The following is a 12,596-nucleotide window of genomic DNA, read 5'->3' as shown; positions in this document are numbered from 1 at the left end:
TACTTAGGATTTTTTATTACATTTTATTTTTTAAGTAAACTTTTTAAATGTTTACACGTTTATTTAACAAAAAAAATGTTTTAATAAAAAATCCTATTTAAATCCAAAAAAATCGGATTTTAAATCAAATAAATCCGTTTTTGATTTTTTTTTTTTTTTTTAAATCCAATTTTATGCAACCCTGGTTTAGAGTACCCCTATGAAACCCACATAAGCACGGGAGAAACATTTAAACGGAAACTCATGACCCCAGTACTGAGAGACAGCACTGCTAACCGCATGCCACCGTGCTGCCCATGACAATGCAACAAATACATTCCCGAAGTACTAATGGCATGAGGCTCACTATTGTGTGTTGTGTGAGTACTGTATGTTTTTAACTTATACGCATCTGAGAATATTCCACAAGTTACGTAATGTGTAATTACCTGGTGCCAGCTGGTCTCCTGACTGTTCACGCTCACCTAGTGCTGCTCTGTTCCCTCCCACTACCAACAAATGTGTGCCAGCCGAGTGGTACTAAGCTCGCGCGGCACAGGACATCTGGGAACATAGAAGGACCCACCGAACCCTGAGAACGCCAGATCCCGAGTAATTAGTTTTAATCTTGTGGGATCGGGATAACTTATGATATTCCACTCAAAAATTCAATAAAATGTTGGCGATTACAGCGACTGAATACTGTTCTAACTAGACCAACGCCTTTTTTTTTTTTTATAATGTTTTTCTTCTGGTTCTGAGGTAAAGATGCCTATTGTCTAGTGCAGTGGTTCTCAAACTCGGTCCTCAGGACCCCACACAGGTCACGTTTTCCAGGTCACCCAGCAGGAGCACAGGTGTAGTCATTACTCACTAACACATTTTAAAAGATCCACAGGTGGAGCTAATTTCACTTGTGATTCTGTCAGGAGACCTGCAAAACATGCACTGTTTGGGGTCCCGAGGACCGAGTTTGAGAACCTGTGGTCTAGTGCCACGCCGTGTTCTAGGCCTGTTTGTGTCGAGGAAGTGATGACGTGCGTGCATGTGTGTTATTTGTGACTGTGTAAACAGAAGTGAAGTGTTGTGTTGTGTGTAATGTTGTCTCAGGGTGGTAATCTGTACTATGGATTTTATCTAACACTGAGCGTATTGTATGCGTGTTTGGTTTTCCGGGGCAGTTCTGTGCAAGTGCTCCTACGTGTCATACTCTTCACATGCGAGCAGTCTTATGGGTCCTCGGTCTGACCTATAGATGTGTCCAAAACACTAATCCTATGTACCTAGGGCCAGATTCAGCACGGATCGCACGGCTGCGTTTTCGCACGCACCCCGCTCACTGCCTAAATATGTTAATGAATGCAATCGCACAGCAACCGCAGCACTTTAACAAGACGCCCATCACTGTATAAAGCCGCCCACTTCCCATGACATGCATCCCGCAAGTCAGTGAAAACATCGGTAACATCTGAACCATTCGCACAGTTGTGGTTGACCTGACCCTACCTCACAAACTGCTAATTTCCTGTCGCCATCTAGACCTCTGCCAGCGTATACAATCGCAGGGGCTTAATTATACACGCCCCTGTAACGGCGTTCAAACGCACAGCACGCCTGCATTACGCCGACCACCCCCATACGGTCACTTCCTGTCAATCGCTCTCTGAAGACTCTGCATGCTCACTGCGATCGCTTCCCGATCGCAGCGGCCGGTTCGCGCACGCGCATTGCGATGCATGCGCAGAAAGCAGACATCGGCCGGCTGCGTGCGAACGCAGCCATACGATCTGTGCTGAATTCCGGCCCCTAGCACACTATAAGCAAACTAAAATTAGCACAATGGAAGAAAAAGTGCACGGTCTAGGATAAACGGTAACAGACAGGTCCGATATGAGTGACCCGCGCCACACATCGTTTATCCGCAACCTTTTACTTTGCTACAAAAAAATGATCCTAATCACCTAGTACATTCTAGCATATTAATACGCAAAATTAAGGAAAAAGTACACACACTGGAATCGCTACCCGTGGGTCGCACCGGGCACCTTGTGCCATAGGGCACAAAAAGGATTCTTGAGAGGATACAGCTGTCCTTTTCACCAAATGGTGATATTACACCACTCCAGAATTTGGGCTTGTTGATATAGTTCCCGATCAGCGTGTCCTGGCACCAGGCTGGGTGCATCCGGGGAGTCTATGGGCCAAACTGCTGTAATAAGTTGAGGATTTATAATGGGGATTAAATGTGAACTCTATTTAAGATGTAATGATGATTCTTTTACTCATCATCATAATGCGGTTTATTATGTGTATATGTTATGTCCCTTTTTAGTGCAGATAATTATAGTAGCAATATTTAGGGGTAAATTTACTAAGATTGCACTTCTATTTAAGAAGTGATGTTGCCCATAGCAACCAATTAGATTTGACTTCTCATTTATCTAGCACCTTCTAGAATCTAGACGATAATACCTGAAATCTGATTGGTTGCTATGGGCAACATCACTTCTTAATAGAACTCCCATCTTCGTAAATTTGCCCCTTAGTGTTCATTCTAACACCTTGCACTTGTCACAACACGTGCAGCTGATACAACAAACTTCTGAGCTACAGACCAGAGTGTGCTAGAAGCACCAGAGCAGAGAGCGGCACCCCAGACAGGAAAGAGGAACTGCACGGGATGTGACAGGTGCAGGGTGCTAGAACACTAGCATGTATTCAGGTAGGCTCACCTCTACCTTCCATTTCAATACCACATTGTGTGTAATGTCTGTAATATGACCCCCCCCCCCCCACCATCGTACAGAGGTTATTATAATGCAGTCACTTTCTGAATAAAGGATCATCTATATTACTCACTAGTGAATGAGGTGATTGCAGAGTTCCCTTATTATTAGGGATGCCTGGGTTACATGAGGTGCTCAGGCAGTAGCTACCAGCCTATACTTTTAGTTAGGTCACAAATATGATAGTATTTTGGGTGGGAAAATCAAATCCGGGGCAGATGCGTTGGCATGTAATGTGCCACTGAATTGCCTATAGATGCATAAACATGTGACGTATTCTCTGATCTTGAGTAGTTAATGCAGATAGGTTGCCATGCCAACACTTTACGGTAGGCTTCAGGCCTACTGGACTTTACACTCACAACGAATGCTTTTTATTTATTTTTTTCTTTAAATTATTATTTTTATTGCCAGTGCTCTTTTTTTTATGTTTCTGTACTCCTTATATATTTTTTCTCCTTCTAGATATCAATCGGAAATTTCAACTAAACAGAACCTATTCAGACGAGCCACTTATCATGGAGTAAGTGCTTATAGACCTCTACAGTGTAGTCCCAGCTCACACGATCTGTAATAATGTCTCCTATATCGCATTGATGCAAACTGCCTCCTATGCCAGACTTTTAAGGCGGGCATCCACTTATAGATATACAAACGAGAGCACGATTACGACATTGCAATCGTGCTCTCGTATGTATATGTATTGATGTGCCTAGACTGAACATTCACTCGTTCAGTCTAGGCACATCCTTCCGTCCCCGCACATGCCGAACCTGACGAGATCGTCAGGTTGACCAGCATGTACGGGCGATGTCGGAAGCGACCAGCGGGCACGCGCATCGCCGGTCGCTTCCGACCAAAACATGCACGATGCATGCGCGATTTGCAAGCGATTGCACGATAACGACGTCGTTATAGTGCAATCGCTTGGTTAAATCGCTAAGTGGATGCCCCCCTTTACTGTCATAGATTCTATCATCACACCTTGAATCCAATATAGGGAACCTTACAGTCCGTGTGTTATTAAAGGGGAATCTTTACACTATTTCTTATTTAAATGATATACACAATGTACTTATTTTCTCCACTGGTCGACATCTAAGCATCATTTACTGAGGTTCTTAACATTTATACGCATGGTTTGGCGACATCAGTCATCCTGTAGCGGATGAGCCTGATAATTTATTGGGGGGTCTCTCATCACTTGCACTACATCCATACTAATACATGGGTTGGGGCTGCCACAGTGGATTTACCTTTCAGCAGAGATCCCCACTAATAAATGTATGATATTGTTGCTTGGTTAAATTGCAGAAATCCTGGGGCTAAGGGCCTGATTCAGAGGCGTACGCTATTTGCGTGTGCCCGCCCTGAATCAGGGCGTCCCTATTTTTTTTTTTTGTCTGGCCTCCAGGCCGCTTGCACAGCTGTGGGTGACCACCCACAGCGTGTTCGTGTGGCCTGGTGATGGTCGCGATTATCGCGACCATCGGGCTAGCGAGGAGACCCTGTGGTAGGGTCCTCAGGTCTCGCAAGCTCGAGTGGGCTTCCTGCTCTAATAGAGCAGGAAGTCAACTACTGACATCACGAGTGATGTCAGTAGGGCTGCCCACCAACGTCAAGCGTTCCTTCGGGAACGCCTCCGTTTGTGCAGCCACCCCCGCCTACAAAACGGGACGAGCTGTCGATCAACATCGACAACCACCCCATCTTGTAGCGAGCACCGGAGCGAGTGATTTCACTACTTGCTCCGTGGCTCGCATGCGCTGTGGCCCACCATCGACCCGCTTGCTAGCGATATGCGTTCGCGAGCAGGTCTGCATCAGGCCCTAAGTTTTTTAAGCCCCACCCATACACACCAGCACTAAGGGGTAGATTTAGCAGCGAGCAGTTTGTGACAACCTCTGATCATCAACAGGTTAGACTGATGGTGTTAAAACGGCAACAGAAATCAATGCTCGTTTAGCGTTTATTTCTATTGCCATTTTAAAACTGTCAGTCTAAGCTGGCAATGAGTAGCAGCTTTGATAAAATGCCCTTTAATAAATCTTTTTCTCTTGCTCTTTCAGCTTTAATGGAGATCTCATTCCCGATATATTTGGTGTCCCTACAGGAAGCCAGACTCCTCTAATCACATATGGCGGGTAAGATTCAGGGGTTGTGAACTAATGTAGAAAGTACCTCACCCTTGTGCCTACAGAGCATCCGGAAAGTATTCACAACGCTTCAAATTTTTCCACATGTTGTTATGTTACAGCCTTATTCCAAAATGGAATAAATTCAACTTTGTCCTCAAAATTCTACACACAATACCCCATAATGGTAACGTGTAAGAAGTTTTTTTCTACGCGTTTTGCAAATTTAATAATAATAAAAAAAAAAACTAAAATCACATGTACATAAGTATTCACAACCTTTGCTCAATACTTTGTTGATGAACTATTGGCAGCAATTACAGCCTCAAGTCTTTTTGAATATGATGCCACAAGCTTGGCACACCTATCTTTGGGCAGTTTCGCCCATTCCTCTTTGCAGCACCTCTCAAGCTCCATCAGGTTGGATGGGAAGCGTCGGTGCACAGACATTTTCAGATCTCTCCAGAGATGTTCAATCGGATTCAAGTCTGGGCTCTGGCTGGGCCACTCAAAGACATTCAGAGTTGTCCTGAAGCCACTCCTTTGATATCATGACTGTGTGCTTAGGGTCGTTGTCCTGCTGAAAGATGAACCATCGCCCCAGTCTGAGGTCAGGAGCACTCTGGAGCAGGTTTTCATCCAGGATGTCTCTGTACATTGCTGCATTTATCTTTCCCTCTATCCTGACTAGTCTCCCAGTTCCTGCCGCTGAAAAACATCCCCACAGCATGATGCTGCCACCACTACGCTTCACTGTAGGGATGGTATTGGCCTGGTGATGAGCGGTGCCTGGTTTCCTCCAAACATAACACCTGGCATTCCCGCCAAAGAGTTCAATCTTTGTCTCTCATGGTTTGTGCTCTGACATGCACTAAGTGTGGGACCTTATATAGACAGGTGTAGGCCTTTCAAAATCATGTCCAATCAACTGAATTTACCAAAGGTGGACTCCAATTAAGCTGTAGGAACATCTCAAGGATGATCAGTGGAAACAGGATGAACCTGAGCTCAATTTTGAGCTTCATGGCAAAGGCCGTGAATACTTATGTACATGTGATTTCTAATGGTGCATACGCACGGTCAGATTTTTCTTCAGATCTTAACGATAATGATTTAAAAAATCATTCAATCGTTCATATCTGAAGGAAAATCTGACATATCTGTCAGATCTGTAAGATGAACGATTTGAACGATGCGCGTTCCCGATGGTCAGATAACGATATCTGACATCTGATGTATTTGCAGTCAGACTTGGACGATTCCATTCATTTTAATGCAGTCAAAAATCGTTCAGTCGGTCAAATCTTTGGTAAACTCGTTCAATTGTTCATCTGGCAAATCTGACCGTGTGAATGCTCCATTAGTGGGGGGGTTTTTTAATTAAATTTGCAAAAATCTCGAACAAAACTTTTTACACGTTGCCATTATGGGGTATTGTGTGTAGAATTTTGAGGGCAAAAATGAATTTATTCCATCTTGGAATAAGGTTGTAACTTAACAAAATGTGGGGAAATTGAAGCGTTGTGAATACTTTCCGGATGCTGCACTGTACGTACTGTTTGTGAGATGGACACTTGTGAACTGGGATTTAGCGATATGCCAGTCAGAGCATCTAATGGAAAAAAAATGTGCGACCCCTTAATCCCAAATGCATTGGACATTCGTAATCAAGTACAGCTACATTATAGATGCCTACACTTCTATTTCCTCCACGTAAGTTTTATAATGCCAGATCTAGGCAAAGAAACGTCAGGTGCCCATACCGGCCAATTGGATTCTCGCTATCATTTATCTAGTACAGTTTAGAAAGCGATACAAGTATCTGATTGGTTGTATCACCTCCACTTGTTACAAGGTTGGCTAAATCTCCTCCATAGTGCCCAGTGCACTTTATTTTGAATGGTGGAAAAAAAAAAACGGGATCTTGCTGGGAGTGAGCATTATACATATAATATAGCGTGTGCTGGCTGCGGCACGCAGACGCTACAGGAGACTGGCGGCACAGAGCAAACTCTTTCTTGTTAAGCACTTGTTTCACAATATAGTGTTTAATAAATAGATTGTTCAATTCTTGGCGACCGTTTCTCTTTATGGTCCCAGACTTGCAGCCTCCTAACATCCACGATGAATAACATTTATCCTCCCCTACATAGGTTGCTGCCAGCATTAGGGGGCAGCCACCAGGTCAGAGGGAAAGGACTGAACACATTTCATCTTGTCACCAATATACACTATGTAGACAAGTGATTGGACACCCCCCGCACCAGCGAAATGCATACCATTGCACACACGTTTCCAAATGGCCACTAATGTGGCTGTTTCGACAAGAACAATTCGTATGGAAGCCCATAAACTTGTATGGAAACAACAAATGTATTTCTACTTCAGGGTCCATAGGGTATCCACAGGATACCTTGGGGTATAGGTGTGACGTCAGTCGCAGGGCACCAAAGAGTTAAGCTTTCAGCCTCCCAGGATGCACTAGGTCCCCCTCCTATACCCCGCCCCCGGGCCAAGGCACCTCAGTTTAGTTTGGTGCCCGGCCGGCGTCGGGTGCACCTGTCGGAGTGGGGGCTAGAAGAGCCCCTGAAGCTTTCTTCAGTGCAGCTGTGGCTGCACATCTGGATGTACAGCATGGACAGTCAGTCCTGACGTCCATGCTGTCTTCCCTACACCCCCGCCGGTACCAGAACGCCGGTACCGATCCGGGGATGCTGGTGAGCATCTGGGGTCACAGCTAGCGGTGACCCCAGATGTTCCGGACCATGGCCGGATCCAAGGGGGACAAAGGTAAGCAGCGGGGTCCCGCGGTGGGTCCCCGCTGGTCACATGGTCCTAAGTCCCCAGGCAGGGGGCTCCCTGGGGACTGGCTGCAGCGTGGAGCCAGGTACTGAACCTGCGCTTTCCACTACCCCCTGGGACAGCGGACCGCAGCAGAGCGGTAGCGCTGCGGCGTCCCAGGGGTTAAATGCATGCCAGGGGAGCGCGCCTTCCCTGTCTCACAGCCGGCGCCTCCCCCGCTGCACACAGCCCTCTCTGCACTGTGCTGACTGGCCCTGTGTCAGCGCTCCTCCCCCAGGCCAGCTTCTCTCTGCTCCTCGGCGGCCATCTTCTCTGCAACGCATGGTGAACGCTGCTGGAAGTCTGGAAGGAAGCATCGTGGTCTGGGTCCCCCCGCATACCTCTCCTCCGCTGTGGCTCAGGTCTGTGTATGCAGCGCTGTGTCCTACCAGGCCCTGTGTCTGTGTAGTTGAGTGATCAGCGCTGTTAGTGCAGGAATTGTTATTTCTCTGCATTGTATGTGACTGTGCTAGCGCTGCCTGTAACTTTTCTTCTCTAAACTGTCAGCTTTATTACTGTCCCTGTTCTTTCTGCTAAAGCCCTTGCGGTGCGGTGCTGCAGGGTGGTCTCTCGCCTATTTAATACTTAATTGGTGAGAGAGGTCACATACGTGGTGCCATCATGTCTGAAAGTGATTTTCCCCTCCGGCTACAGTGTACCACGTGCAAAGTACCGTTAGCGGAGGGGGAGGGTAGCGCGGAGGGCCTTTGCCGGCAGTGTTTGTCCATGGCGCGGCCTATTACGGTTACAGCACCGGTACAGGAGCCGCCCTGGGCTTGTTTCGCTCAGGCGTTAACAGCTTTAGTGGGCCAGTTAGCTCCACAGCCCGCGTTTACTCCGATGGGTTTGTCCCAGCAGTCTGTGGTGTCGTCACCCATGCAGGGGTTCCCACGACAATTGGTGGTACCCCACAGTCTCCCTATTTCCCCGCTCCCGGGTTCTCAGGAGCCAGCGTGGGTTAACTCCCTGACGAGTTCTGTACAGCACTTATCGGATGTGTTGCAAGGGGAGTCTGTGATGCGGCCTCATAAAAGGCCGGTGGCGTCTCTGTCCGCTCCTTATGAGGATGACGAAGGGACGTCTGATGATGGGGAGATTCTGGATCCTTACGATCAGGAACCTCTCCATACTAAGGACGCTGATGCTAAGTCCAAAGTATATATTCCTGGACTTATTCGGGCGGTCCGCACAGCCTTGGTGATTGAGGACGAAGTTCCCCCAGCGGCTAAATCTAAGTATGCCTTTTTCAAAGATGTGAAGGGCGATGCCACAGTCTTTCCTCTTTCGGGTCAGTTGGTGGACCATTTAGAGGAGGCGTGGAAACAACCTGGCAAAAGATTCCAGCCGCAGAGACGCCTGGCGGTGGCTTATCCATTCGCGGATAATTATTTTGCTAAGTGGGAATCCCCTCCACAGGTGGATTCTCACGTGACCCGTCTTGTCCGTAGTGCCACATTGCCGATGCCATCCATGTCCTCCCTTAAGGATGCTACGGACCGCAAGGTAGAAATCTGCCTGAAGTCCGCTTATTCCCTTGCAGGGGGGCAGCACGGCCGGCTATGGCCATTTGCTGGGTTGCCAGAGCGATGGAGCGCTGGGCGGATTCATTAGAGGCTTCTTTTGAATCCGACTGTCCGGCCGAACAGGCGGAGTTGATTGGCAATCTCCGTGATTCGGCCACCTACATCAACGAGGCGGCTCTAGACATTAGTACTCTGGTGTCTAGAATTTCTTCAGCAGCGGTAGCTGCTCGTCGCACCTTGTGGCTGCGATCCTGGAAGGCGGTCGCAGATTCCAAGAAAGGTCTGGAAGCGTTGCCGTTTACCGGAGAAGTTCTCTTCGGTCCGGATCTGGATAAGATTGTGGCCACGCTGGCGGCAGCCAAATCTGCTTGTCTTCCGTCGGCCGCTGCTCCTTCTGGTTCTGGACCATCGTCCTTTCGGTCATCTAGGGCCCAGGGCAGGCCCAAACCACAGTCGTTTCCTCGACAGGCTGGCCCTAAGAAATCGGTCAAGCCCCGGAAACAGGCATGGAGTACCAGACGTCCGGCCCCCAAGCCAGATGACAAGCCTGCGGCCTGACGGTCCGGGTCTCCCCTTGGGGGATCCCAGGGTGGGAGGCCGCCTGCTGCAGTTCTCCCGGTGTTGGTCGTTCACTACGACAGACACTTGGGTTCTGGAGGTGGTCTCCCACGGGTACGCCCTCTCCTTCCGGCACAGACCCCCGGCTCGATTCTTCACCACGGGTCTACCATCAGACCGGAACAAGGCTACGGAGCTGCGGAAGGTATTGCACACTATGCTCCAGGCTGGAGTTATAGTGTCTGTTCCATTCTCCCAGAGGGGCCAGGGTTTCTATTCAAATCTATTTTTGGTACAGAAACCCAATGGGTCATATCGTCCGATTCTCAACCTCAAAGCACTCAACAAGTCTTTGCGGGTCCCGAAGTTTCGGACGGAGACCCTACGGTCCATCATTCTGGCGCTGGAACCTGGGGACTACATGGTGTCATTGGACATACAGGACGCTTACCTGCATGTCCCTATTCTTTTGCGCCATCAAGAGTTCCTTCGGTTTGCAATCCGCAGCGACCACTTCCAGTTTCGGGCGTTACCTTTTGGCCTGGCGACAGCACCACGTGTTTTCACCAAGGTGATGGCGGTCATGACGGCTTCTCTGCGGCTGCAAGGAGTCCGCATGTTGCCGTACTTGGACGACCTGTTATTGGTGGCAGGATCTCCAGAGCTCCTGTTACACCACTTGGACCTGACCATTGCACTGCTGCAACGGCACGGCTGGCTAATCAACTGGCAGAAGTCCACTCTAATCTCGTCTCGGAGGATTCTGCATCTTGGAGCCTTATTGGACTCGGGACAGCAAAGGATCTTCGTGACGGAGGACAAGATCTCTGCTTTACAGTCAAGGGTGCGCAGTTGTCTGCACAGCCACCGGGTGTCCTTACACTCGGCGATGAGGTTACTGGGCTCCATGGTGTCGGTGTTCGACATGGTGGAATACGCCCAGTTTCACTCCAGACCTCTGCAGCACCTGATCCTGTCCAAGTGGAACGGGCTGCCTCAGTCTCTGAAGTTCCAGACGATTGTGCTCACCCCGGAGGTTCGCCTGTCCCTTGCGTGGTGGTTAAAGACGACCCACCTCAACAAGGGACGTCCGTTCTGGGTTCCAAATTGGGTCCTGTTGACAACGGACGCCAGTCTTCGGGGCTGGGGAGCAGTTTCGGGTCCACACTTGTTCCAGGGCAGGTGGACGCCGACAGAAGCGGAGCTTCCAATAAATATCTTGGAACTCCGTGCGGTCTTCAATGCTCTCCTGCAGGCACAGCGGTTTCTCCAGGGTCACCCGGTGCAGGTCCAGTCGGACAATGCTACCACCGTAGCCTACATAAACAGGCAAGGAGGAACTCGCAGTCGGGCGGCTCTCGTAGAGGTCTCTCGGATCCTGGTTTGGGCGGAGCGCAATCTTCCGGCCATATCAGCGGTCTTCATCCCGGGAGTGCTAAATTGGGAGGCGGACTTTCTAAGTCGCCAGGACGTTTATCCAGGGGAATGGTCCCTACACCCGGACGTTTTTCAACTACTGGTGGACAGGTGGGGTCTTCCAGAAATCGACCTCATGGCGTCCCGGCACAACAACAAGTTGCCGGTGTACGGGTCTCGCACAAGAGACGAAGGGGCGTCTCTGGTGGATGCTCTGTCCGTCCGGTGGACGTTCAGGTTCGCATACCTGGTCTCCCTTCTTCCACGGGTAATCCGGAAATTCAAACAGGAAGGACGCTCCTGTTGATAGTTCCCGCGTGGCCCAGACGGCACTGGTTCTCGGACCTTCAGGGTCTGTCCGTGGACAGTCCTCTGCGGTTGCCACTACGACCGGACCTTCTGTCTCAGGGTCCTTGTCGTCACCCGGACCTGACTCGGCTGTCTTTGACGGCGTGGCTGTTGAGACGGCCATGCTGAGGTCCCGGGGGTTTTCCAGCTCTGTGGTGCGTACCATGTTACGAGCTCGGAAACCGTCTTCCGCGAGGATATACCATCGCGTGTGGCATACGTTCTTCCAGTGGTGTCGACCGAGAGGTTATGCACCGCGGGAGTTTCGTCTGTCTCGGATTCTCGCCTTCCTGCAAGCGGGACTAGATCATGGGCTTCGCCTTGCTTCTTTGAAGGTACAGGTTTCGGCCCTATCTGTCTGGTTTCACCGTAGGATTGCTACAATCCCGGATGTGCGCACCTTTATGCAAGGTGTTCTCCATATTCAGCCGCCCTTTGTTTCACCTGTGGCGCCTTGGGATTTGGCTGTGGTCCTGAGGGCTCTCCAAGGACCGCCGTTTGAACAACTGGGCTCAGTGGATATTAAATGGCTAACAGCTAAGACTGTTTTCCTTCTGGCCATTGCTTCGGCCAGACGTGTTTCTGAATTAAGGGCTCTTTCTTGTAGACCCCCTTTCTTGGTTTTTCATGGGAACAGGGCAGTGCTCCGCACTCGGCCCGAGTTTCTTCCCAAAGCTGTTTCCCAGTTTCATGTTAATGAGGAAATAGTTGTTCCGGCCTTTAACTCACCGGGTCTTTCCGTGGGTGAGGCCTCTTTGGATGTTGTGCGGGCCTTAAGGACTTATGTTGACCGCACTTCTTCGTTTAGGAAGTCGGACGCTTTGTTTGTCCTCTATGGCTTCCGTAAAAAGGGTTGGCCTGCTTCAAAGCAAACTTTGGCAGCCTGGATCCGTATGGCTATTTCTGAAGCTTATCTTCATGAAGGCCTACCGGTCCCTCCTTCTCTGAAGGCTCATTCCACTAGGTCTGTGGGTCCTTCGTGGGCAGCTCGACGTGGTGCCTCGGCAGTT

The 12,596-nt window shown here is 49.3% G+C and overlaps 1 protein-coding gene across 1 annotated transcript in view; it reads left to right on the top strand.

The window, feature by feature from the left end:
- The window catches only part of ITFG1 (integrin alpha FG-GAP repeat containing 1), a 270,576-nt gene that overhangs the window by 25,964 nt on the left and 232,016 nt on the right, over nt 1–12,596 (top strand). Inside the window, exons 4-5 of the mRNA XM_088458986.1 lie at nt 3,231–3,288; nt 4,835–4,909. Coding sequence (XP_088315112.1) covers nt 3,231–3,288; nt 4,835–4,909 — 133 coding nt within the window. The remainder of the gene's footprint in view (nt 1–3,230; nt 3,289–4,834; nt 4,910–12,596) is intronic.

Source organism: Taudactylus pleione, unplaced genomic scaffold (assembly GCF_031769625.1).
Source record: "Taudactylus pleione unplaced genomic scaffold, aTauple2 ptg000885l, whole genome shotgun sequence".
Lineage (NCBI taxonomy): Eukaryota > Metazoa > Chordata > Amphibia > Anura > Myobatrachidae > Taudactylus > Taudactylus pleione.
The sequence above is the reverse complement of the archived record's forward strand: the minus strand, read 5'-3'. Positions and strand labels throughout refer to the sequence as shown.